Source organism: Antennarius striatus, chromosome 9 (genome assembly GCF_040054535.1).
Source record: "Antennarius striatus isolate MH-2024 chromosome 9, ASM4005453v1, whole genome shotgun sequence".
NCBI classification, from domain to species: Eukaryota; Metazoa; Chordata; class Actinopteri; order Lophiiformes; family Antennariidae; genus Antennarius; species Antennarius striatus.
Genome location: NC_090784.1, coordinates 22,297,579 through 22,308,648, shown reverse-complemented (window position 1 = coordinate 22,308,648; position 11,070 = coordinate 22,297,579). Strand labels below are relative to the sequence as shown.

The following is an 11,070-nucleotide window of genomic DNA, read 5'->3' as shown; positions in this document are numbered from 1 at the left end:
GTTTTTGCTCTGAATGTCAGTGATAGATCAAGAGTGAGTCTCGCCATCAAGTCGATGTTTCTCTGTTTGAATACTCATTTCTTAAAATAGAACACTTAGCCATAATGCTAATGAATGTAATGAGAAAAGTCAAATCATTTTTGACTCTCTAGTTCCTGCCTCCACGTTATAGATCTTCACCGTCTGCCTCCTCGATCGGCTCTTGACTGATCCATCGTGACCCTTCTTTATCCTCCCACCAAGAATCCCCTTAACCGAGAATCAAATCTGTGCAGAGACGACCTGATCTTGTCTATCATCCACCTTCTGACATCATTAGCGAGGCCGTTCCTCTAGCAGTGCCCACCAGAGGTGAGACAAAGGCATGCGGGGCAGGGATTGATCAATGATTCTGCTCGCTTCACAGTGTTACAGACTATTGCCTATAGCAATGATGTCGCTCCACTCAACAGACTGCGTTAAAGGGTCGGTTCAACAAAATCAAACTTTTTGCACAAGAGTTGATGTTATTTGAAACATGTCTGTGTAGGTTCTCAGTTATCCAGGTCATGGGTATCCAAAGCTGTTTAAATCAAGTTCTGAACTGAAGAAGTCTCTTGGATGAGAGACGAAACGTTTTCAATAACCTTCTTAACGTCCAGTGGATTGACTTAAACAGCTTTGGATGTTCTTTGAAACCTTGACTCCGACCAGAACCGGATGCCATGAGACACATGAGTCAAACCAAACAAATTGACAAAGAGCCTGTCAGATCTGTCCTTTCCTTTCCCGATCAGATCGTCACAACTCCTAACCTGTTCGCCTCAGGAATGTTTCAAACTGGTGCGATCAGTTCCCAGTCACCCTGCACCCCTGTCCCGACTTGTTTTTGAACATGTTGCTACCATTGAATTCAAAACAAGCATTAACGTCAGACGGGCAAAAGTCTCAGGACACATCTGAACCAATGGACTCAGGTATTTCCTCAGACTCACTGGTGCAGGTGTTTCAACAGGGTGTTTGGTGCTTTTACTGATGCCCCGTGAAGATCAACTTTCATGGTATCTTGTGGGCAGTGATCCAGGAGGATGGAGTTCAGGATCCTTTGCTAAGGGCTGTCTAATCCCTGTTGAACTGGAGCCAGAGCTTGATTGCATTGCTGGCAGTAAGTCAGACCCGTTCTAGGTGCATGTTGGACTTTATTACCGGTTCTGTTGTAAGTCAGGCATGAGATAAAACTGGATTTTAGGGTCAAGGTTTTTCATACTTTGGCCGAAATCTTTGTCCACAACGTCATATTTGTAAAGAGCCAACCCGCCTTAAGACTATTTGACAATGAGGTTCTTCTGGAAATCTAGTCCCTGAGGATGAAACCCAAATTTGCAAGACATTGTGACAAATTATTTAAAAACTTCAACTATATTATTGGTCACTCATTTATTTGCCGAAAATGAATGAGTGAAAATGTTTATATTTTGTGTTTTAGTAATTTTCTTGGGTTCAATTTGTTTCATTTTTATTGGCGCTCCTATATTTGTTGTCTTTATGTGTATTTAATGTTTAGGTGTGCATTATGTTAATTTGAAATATGAACTAAAATACAGGATGGACACCTCAGCAGTGCTCAGGAGGAGGACTGAATCCTTCCAGCTACCAGTTCACACTTTTTTGCCCACACTGTTATTCAACCGGCCAGCTTCCGGTCCCCAAGCCCTTGTCAACCGATTTAAGTGTTCCGATTCTTTCACTCCCGAGTAAAATGGAAGAAAATGTAAGTATATTCTTCCCTTCTATCGATCTGAAACAGTGGAATTCTGAATCCATACCTTCAGCTACAGCGGAATAAAAAAATCCTGGACGACTTTCTCGTCGGACGTTTTTCTGGGGGACAACAAGCGGAAGTCAACAAATCCGTTTACTAGCGTTAGCTCCTACGTTCCTGAAGTCAGTGAAAGTCGATTTTATCGTAGTTTTTGTTGTATTTAGTTCAGCTAATAAAATGTCTTCGTTTGACTCTTTGGGAAATGTAGTTATAAATGGACTAACAGCTGCTGGAGAGGAAGTTTTTGGAGCTTTAAAAAAAACTACCGTCAAGAACGAAGAAGAGAGAAATCATCAACGCCGACTGCTGGATCTCTGCCTCAGAGCCGAACTGAAGTTACACAGGATAGGTAAACAACACGTCATTTAGTGAACGGAACTGGAGATCTGACATCAATTAATTCACATTTTAACAAACGTAACTGATCTCCTGGCATGTCTGCGTTTGTGTCATAGTATTAGTTTGTAGTCATACTAACATGATGCTCCTGCTGTTGTTCCTCCAGATGGTCCACAGCATCATGTCTGTAAGGAGGAGGAGGTGGAGGTTCCTGCTGACCAGCAGCTCTGGAACCAGGAGGTGAAGTCCAGTGTGGACCAAGAGGAACCAGAGGTTCTCCACCTGAAAGAGGAACCAGAGGTTCTACACCTGAAAGAGGAACCAGAGGAACTCCACAGCAGTCAGGAGGGAGAGCAGCTTGTACTGAAGCAGGAGACTGATGCTGTTACATTGACTCCTACTCATGAGGAAAATGACCACAGTGAAGATCAGACTCTGGACATGAAAGCTGAAGATGGTGCAGCACAGACAGAGTCTGTTGTCAACTTGCCACTTATCAGCTCTGTTGTGGGAGCAACAAATATTAACCTGCTGATCTTTAACAGCTCTCATGTATCCATCAGCCATGAGGAGACAGGAAAAACAAGCAGAAAAGATGCTGAGGTGGAGTCTCAGTTTAAATCCCAGAGAACAGGAAACACCAGTAAGAAGCCATATGTTTGTAAAATATGTAAGAGGGGTTACCTAAGACGCCACAGTTTGAAGTTCCACATGAAAATCCACACAGGTGAGAGGCCTTGCAGGTGCGAAACATGTGGGAAAGATTTTATTGACAATAGTACGTTGAGAAAACACGAGAGAATCCACACAGGTGAGAAGCCTTACAGGTGTGAAACATGTGGGAAAGATTTTAGGACCAGTAGTACGTTGAGAAAACATGAGAGAATCCACACAGGTGAGAGGCCTTACAGGTGTGAAACATGTGGGAAAGATTTTATGCACAGTAGTGCGTTTAGAAAACATGAGAGAATCCATACAGGTGAGAAGCCTTACAGGTGTGAAACATGTGGGAAAGATTTTATTGACAGTGGTACATTGATAAGACATGAGAGAATCCACACAGGTGAGAAGCCTTACAGGTGTGAAACATGTGGGAAATGTTTCCCATATAAAATAAGCTTGTCTAAACACATGGGAATCCATACTAGAGAGACGCCTTACAGGTGTGAAATATGTGGGAAAGAGTTTATGGCCAGTAGTCGGTTAACAATACACATGAGAATGCACACTGGAGAGAGGCCTTACAGGTGTGAAACATGTGGGAAAGAATTTATGGCCAGTAGTCGGTTAACAATACACATGAGAATGCACACTGGAGAGAGGCCTTACAGGTGTGAAACATGTGGGAAAGAATTTATGGCCAGTAGTCGGTTAACAATACACATGAGAATGCACACTGGAGAGAATTCTTACAGGTGTGAAACATGTGGGAAGGATTTTAGGCACAGTAATGCATTGAGTAAACATGAGAGAATCCACACGGGTGAGAGGCCCTACAGGTGTGAAACATGTGGGAAAGATTTTATGCACAATAGTGCATTAAGAAAACATGAGAGAATCCACACTGGAGAGAAGCCTTACAGGTGTGAAACATGTGGGAAAGATTTTAGGGCCAGTTTTGCGTTGACAAGACATGAGAGAATCCACACAGTTAAGAATCCTTACAGGTGTGAAACATGTGGGAAAGATTTTCTTGACAGTACTGGGTTGATAAAACATGAGAGAATCCACACAGGTGAGAGGCCTTACAGGTGTGAAATATGTGGGAAAGATTTTATGCACAGTAGTGCGTTGAGAAAACATGAGAGAATACACACAGGTGAGAAGCCACACGGGTGTGAAACATGTGGGAAAGATTTTATTGACAGTGGTACGTTGATAAGACATGAGAGAATTCACACAGGTGAGAAGCCTTACAGGTGTGAAACATGTGGGAAGGATTTTATTGACAATGGGTCATTGATAAGACATGAGAGAATCCACACAGGTGAGAAGCCTTACAGGTGTGAAACATGTGGGGAAGATTTCGCACGGAAAATGACTTTGAATAAACACATGATCATCCACACAGGTGAGAAACCTTACAAGTGTGAAACCTGTGGGAAAAGTTTTAGAGTTAAATGGAGTTTGACAGAACACATGAGAATGCACACTGGAGAGAGGCCGTATAGCTGCAAAATATGTGGGGAAAGTTTCAGACGTTCTCGTAGATTGAAAGAGCATGTTAGAATCCACACCGGAGAGAGGCCTTACAGTTGTGAAACATGTGGGGAAGATTTTAGATCAAGGAGTGAGTTGATAATACATGACAAAGTCCACACCGGGGAGAGGCCTTACAGGTGTGAAACATGTGGGAAAGATTTTGTGCACAGTAGTACTTTAATAAGACATGAGAAAATCCACACAGGTGAGAAGCCTTACAGGTGTGAAACATGTGGGAAAGATTTTATTGACAATAGTGGGTTGATAAGACATGAGAGAATCCACACAGGGGAGAGGCCTTACAGGTGTGAAACATGTGGGAAAGATTTTAAGCACAGTAGTGCGTTCAGAAAACATGAGAGAATCCACACAGGTGAGAAGCCACACAAGTGTGAAACATGTGGGAAAGATTTTATAGACTATAGTGGGTTGATCAGACATGAGAGAATCCACACAGGCGAAAAGCCTTACAGGTGTGAAACATGTGGGAAAGATTTTATTTACGGTAGTTCGTTGATAAGACATGAGAGAATACATACAGGTGAGAAGCCTTACAGGTGTGAAACATGTGGGGAAGATTTTACACAGAAAATAACTTTGAATAAACACATGATAGTCCACACAATTGAGAAACCTTACAGGTGTGAAACATGTGGGAAAAGTTTTAGAGTTAAATGGAGTTTGACAGAACACATGAGAGTGCACACTGGAGAGACGCCGTATAGCTGCAAAATATGTGGGGAAAGTTTCAGACGTTCTCGTAGATTGAAAGAGCACATGAGAAGCCACATTGAATTAGAAGACTTACAGTCTTAAATGTGTGGAGAACTTTTTTGATATAGTACGTTTTTGACACATACTATACTGTATGTGTCCACCCAGTTGTGGTAAAGTATTTTTGGAATGCACAGGTAGTCCTCAACATAGCAACATTAGTGATGGCTTGAAGAAGCTTCATGAGGCTTTTAACCATTTCAGGCAGCTGGTTCAAGTAACGGTTCATTTCTTGATGCTTCATGGGCACACAATACCAGCTGCTGGCCTTGGATACCATTACAGACACTTCTGAGTTTTCATGTGATCTATCCTCACATCAGTTTTGGCTCTTGGAAATGATGTACTACAAATAAAATTACCAAATTATTAATTGACAAAGTGTATGATGAATTATATGTATATATATGTATATATATGTATATATATGTATATATATATATATAAAATAGGGATTGTTTTTTGTCCATAAATGCTTCCAGTATCGTGTGATATGGCAAGTTTCACCATGTTTTATGTCACCTGCCATGAGCTCATGCAGGCAGAGGACAGTGAAAGTGCTTGTGTAACTAGGAAGATGGCACTTCAGATGCATGCTTGTGTAGCTTGAACAATGATGTACAGAACAGGGGAGATTTTGTTGAGTTTTTTTCAAAAATAAAAGTTTCTCAACCAGTTTTGGTTTGAGACGATTCCTCCTCTGACACAATTTCTCCGGACTTCGAGAATACTGTATTCTTTCAAATGTCACGGGGGATGCAGACATGCACAAAAAAACTACCATAACATTACCTCTCCCAGTACTCTTAAGGATTTTCTAGCCGGTTGGTATTGGGCTCTGAAATGTAGCGCTGAACCTCCACTGTGGCATCTGCTGTTACATTTTGGGTCTTCTATGTCTCCTTGACACTAGTACCACAGATCATGTTAGTAAGTGTTCTGACAGGAATGATAAATTTCAACATTCAAACAAGAAGAAGAAGAAAAAGAAGTACACTTTTTTAATCCCTGCAGGGAAATTACATAGTCACTCAGGTATAAGAACCAATACAGTCAGAGACTGCAACATCCAGCGACACCCCTGAATTCAGAATTTTACCCTGATCTACTTGCTTAGGTCAAAGACCAAAGCTAGTGCTCTAACCTAGTTTTTTTATTCAGTTTATTTTTCTTCTTTCCAGACATGTTATTACAACAGATTTCACTTTCATCACTGTTGGAACATCAGCAACAACAAAAAGAAAAAAAAAAGAGCTGACAGGTAGAAGCAATTGGCTTGTAAGGTTCCCGTCCCCTAAATCATCAACATCACTCTCATTGCAGCGCATTGTCAACCAAATTCATACATTGCATGTCACAATTCAATATCAATTATTTTATTTTGGTGCATTGTTGTTTTAAATCGTCCATTCAGTCATGTAGGCATGCATCTTTGCACACGTCTTTGTCAGTTTTTGAGAAGAGTCCAATTTTGTTAGGGTTCATTTTGTAGTCCATTTCAAGAGTTGTTTCTGGGCAATTTTATGGTTTGCAGCATGAAAACTCCAAACCCCAGTGCTGCAATTCCGATTGTCATGGAGGCGAAGATATACACATCCTCGACGTCTTCCACATCCAGTGGGGCCAGACACACAGTTTTGAAAGTACCTACTTTCATAGATTGAAGCAGTAACTTTGATCTACAGTCTTACTCACACTGGCCTTCTCCCTCATCTTCCTATCTTATCCAGTTCCTGAGTATACAAGGTAAAAGTTGACCTTAACCTAGATTTCTCGAGGTCGAGGTCATCATCTCATTTTCATCTCCTTTGCCGCCTGAGTAATGTGCTTTTTGTTTCATCTTTCTATCTGCAACGGTTACAAAGATATTTGGTAGTCTAACGGACGGACACACAAACGCTGACAATTACAATATATCACCGCTTTGAAGCGGGATGTCATTAATAGATTACCTCCAGTGTCATGAGAAGTGGAAGCTTGGGGAATTTCTTTCCGTCTTTTCTGGACCTTATTAAAGTGGCACACTCTGAGGTCATTCGCTTTATAGTGTGGGAATTTCCATTTAACCATGGAAATGACCACAAAACGCATCTGCTTACACAAACATAGATAGCACAACAATTACATCCTGTCAGTTACATAATTTTCTGTTCAAAAGTACAGAACAAGCGCAACACATAGATAACTATTACTGATACATGTGAGGTTGAGTCAGGCTGCTGGTGAGCTCATTCTTCAAGGCCAGTCTAACCCAAACACTATAAAGATCACAGTAAATGAACATTAGGGGCTCTTCTCCAGAGGTTTGTTGCTGCATCTGTTGGAGAGCCCAGCGCTGTATCCTCACCAACTTGTAAACTGTTGAATTTCTTCAGTAAACCTTGTCTGGAATACAATTTGTCTCATCATTGATGAATATTTATGGCCCACTCTGCGGCAGGCATTCCCAATTAAAGTAAAGATAACTGACCTCGTGTCATGCAAACTTAAGGCAGATGAGACAGGAGCAGACTATATCAGAAGGTGCAGGACACTCTGGGAAAGTCAAACGGTGCTGTTTACTGATACGACGGAGATTCTATTTAGACAGTAATCTAATCTCGAGAACCAGAAGTACAACAACAGCTGATAGAAGTGATTGACCTCGGAGAGAAACCAAATGACAGTTGGGGAAACATGTTCCAGGTGCATGTTGGACTTTGACAGGGCTGCCCTTTTTCACCAATTCTGTTGCAAGTCAAGTATGAGTTAAATCTCTTAACTAGTTATAAAATAGTTATTACTTCTATCTCCACACAGTCCTTGTACAAACTTCTGAAGAATGCTTGAAAGCATCGCTGGAAATGTACATTTATTCCCTCTGCCAAGAAGATGCTGTTTTAAACTATTCAACCTTTGTTTATGTCAAACAAACTGCATGTCTATGGAAAAAAAAGTATTTTTGTCATGCTGTTAAAACCAAACGTTCTGGAAACTTGTTCTTTTGCTGAGCAAGGAAACTCATACATGATTGATGTCACTGAGGAAAAGACAGGAGACAGAGAGGTAGCAGAGATGACGATGAGAGGTTCTCTTTAGAAGTGACCATGATGGACAGGATCAGGAATGAGTACATCAGAGGGACAGCTAGAGGTTAGAGGTTTTGGAGATAAAGTCAGAGAGGCCAGACTGAGATGGTTTGGACATGTCCAGAGAAGAGATAGTGAATATATTGGTAGAAGGATGCTGAGTTTTGAACTGCCAGGCAGGAGGCCTAGTGGAAGACCAAAGAGGAGGTTTATGGATGTAGTGAAAGAGGACATGAAGGTAGTTGGTGTGAGAGTGCAATGATATTGAATAGCTTTTTAAATTTATCTAAGAAATCTTTGATACTACTGTAAATGGCATACAGACTTTGACAATTAAAGTGAATTATTGATATTCCATGGTCTGGTTTAACATTCAGGTCATTGTATTGTTCATCTGTGTTGTATCAACATGTCTTGTTCAAGTGCCTGCATGTTGAGTGAGGTGGTCAGTCAGTGCATGTGTTACCATTGTCTATGGGTTATGGTTACCTTGGTGGGGTCACTTGTATTTGTCCAGCTCGTTTTTCCAGGATTCGTTTTTAGTCATAGTAACGTGATGCTCCTTTTGTTGCTCCTCCAGATGGTCCACAGCATCATGTCTGTAAGGAGGAGGAGGTGGAGGTTCCTGCTGACCAGCAGCTCTGGAACCAGGAGGTGAAGTCCAGTGTGGACCAAGAGGAACCAGAGGTTCTACACCTGAAAAAGGAACCAGAGGTTCTACACCTGAAAGAGGAACCAGAGGAACTCCACAGCAGTCAGGAGGGAGAGCAGTTTGTACTGAAGCAGGAGACTGATGCTGTTATGTTGACTCCTACTCATGAGGAAAATGAGCTCAGCGAAGATCAGACTCTGTACATGAAAGCTGAAGATGGTGCAGCACAGACAGAGTCTGTTGACAACCTGCCGGTTATCAGCTCTGTGGTGGGAGCAGCAAACATTTATCTGCTGATCTCTAACAGCTCTCATGTATCCATCAGCCATGATGAGAGAGGAGAAACAAGCAGAAAAGATGCTGAGGTGGAGTCTCAGTTTCAGTCACAGAGAACAGGAAACACCAGTAAGAAGCCGTATGTATGTACAATATGTAAGAGGGGTTACACAAGACGCAACAATTTGAAAGACCACATGAAAATCCACACTGGAGAGAGGTCTTACAAGTGTGAAACATGTGGGAAAGATTTTATGCACAGTAATTCGTTGATGAGACATGAGAGAGTCCACACCGGAGATTGGCCTTACAGGTGTGAAACATGTGGGAAAGGTTTTATGCGGAGTACTTTGTTGATAAAACATGAGAGAATCCACACTGGAGAGAAGCCTTACAGGTGTGAAACATGTGGGAAAGATTTTAGGTGCAGTAGTAATTTGAGGAGACATGAGAGAGTCCACACTGGAGAGAGGCCTTACAGGTGTGAGACATGTGGGAAAGATTTCATGCAGAGTACTTCGTTGATAAATCATGAGAGAATCCACACAGGTGAGAGGCCATACAGGTGTGAAACATGTGGGAAAGATTTTAAGTGCAGTAGTAATTTGACAAGACATGAGAGAGTCCACACTGGAGAGAGGCCTTACAGGTGTGAGACATGTGGGAAAGATTTCATGCAGAGTACTTCGTTGATAAATCATGAGAGAATCCACACAGGTGAGAAGCCTTACAGGTGTGAAACATGTGGGAAAGATTTTATGTTCAGTAGTGGGTTGACAATACACGTGAGAATCCATACAGGTGAGAAGCCTTACAGGTGTGAAACATGTGGGGAAGATTTTCGTCGCAGTAGTAATTTGATAAGACACAAGAGAGTCCACACGAGGGAGAGGCCTTAGGGGTGTGAAACATGTGGGAAGGATTTTATGGACAATATTGGGTTGATAGTACACAAGAGAAACCACACAAGTGAAAAGCCTTACCACATGAGAATGCACACGGCGTAAGAAGCCTTACAGTTTTAAATGTGTGGAGAATTTTTCAGGTACAGTGTGCCCTTGTGCCATCGCGCATCAACGATTGTGATTCCACCTTATCGCAGATTTTTGGTCGGCAGTCACGTGATACCAAGAATTCTCTTGGATGAGGGACAAAACAACGTCTTCAAGAATTTAATTCAATTTGAGCTAAACAGCTTTGGATAAATAAGTACACAAATAAAATGTCACCATCTTGTGTTAAGGTACCATGGTTTTTGGAATATATATGTGAAGATTCCGTTCTGTTTCAATGTTTCATTACCAACATAGACTTTCTTAATCAATGGAGCAATTTTTAATTCTAATCATGCAGGGTAGATACCTGACAGGTAAATCAACTGATGAATAAAGAATCCCAGGGGATCTGTCAATGGAGCTGAGATCTGTGTCTGCCCACAGTAAAATAAAAATCAAGGTATGATTTGAATGAGTCAACATAATAATCCTACATGGTCAACATAATAAATCTTTAAATACTCCCATGTACACATTATGCAGTGAAATCGTTTTACTTTGCAGCTCAAATGGATAATGCTGTTGAACAATGTCAATAATGGGATCGTATAAAATGTGTCATGTCTTCACAATGCTGATCAATGATTTTGATCTGTAGTTATAAGGAAATTCAATCAAGTGTGAGTGAAGATACATGAATGTGAGCAATGAAGAAGGAAGGATTAACAAGTATCAGAGGGATGAGATCATGGAAGGAGAAATGAACCACGGAAGGTAAAAAGATATAAAAGATGGAACACAAGAAGAAATATTTGTTAGTTCCATTGAAAAACGTGGTGGAAGGAAATTTTGTAAATATTTGTAAAGATCAAGAGCACCTCAGTAGTTGTCAGGAGGTGAACTGACCCCTTCCACTGTCAGCTCACACTCAAGATGTTTTTGGTCCACACAGGCCTTGAGCCG

At 41.3% G+C, this 11,070-nt stretch overlaps 2 protein-coding genes across 2 annotated transcripts; both read left to right on the top strand.

The window, feature by feature from the left end:
- The first annotated feature begins 2,434 nt into the window (after positions 1 to 2,434).
- Positions 2,435 to 5,792, top strand: LOC137600994 (zinc finger protein 91-like). The gene has a single exon (XM_068322959.1). It carries the CDS (start codon positions 2,582 to 2,584, stop codon positions 5,156 to 5,158), a length of 2,577 nt encoding a protein of 858 aa, XP_068179060.1. The 5' UTR covers positions 2,435 to 2,581; the 3' UTR covers positions 5,159 to 5,792.
- Positions 5,793 to 8,874: 3,082 nt separating this feature from the next.
- LOC137601047 (zinc finger protein 479-like) lies at positions 8,875 to 10,629 on the top strand. The gene has a single exon (XM_068323032.1). The coding sequence runs from the start codon at positions 8,986 to 8,988 to the stop codon at positions 10,009 to 10,011; it is 1,026 nt and encodes a 341-aa protein (XP_068179133.1). The 5' UTR covers positions 8,875 to 8,985; the 3' UTR covers positions 10,012 to 10,629.
- Positions 10,630 to 11,070: the final 441 nt, after the last annotated feature.

Bases quoted from the DNA above. Each gene is read 5' to 3' on its own strand.
- LOC137600994 (XM_068322959.1), top strand. From the start codon at position 2,582: ATGAAAGCTGAAGATGGTGCAGCACAGACAGAGTCTGTTGTCAACTTG.
- LOC137601047 (XM_068323032.1), top strand. From the start codon at position 8,986: ATGTTGACTCCTACTCATGAGGAAAATGAGCTCAGCGAAGATCAGACT.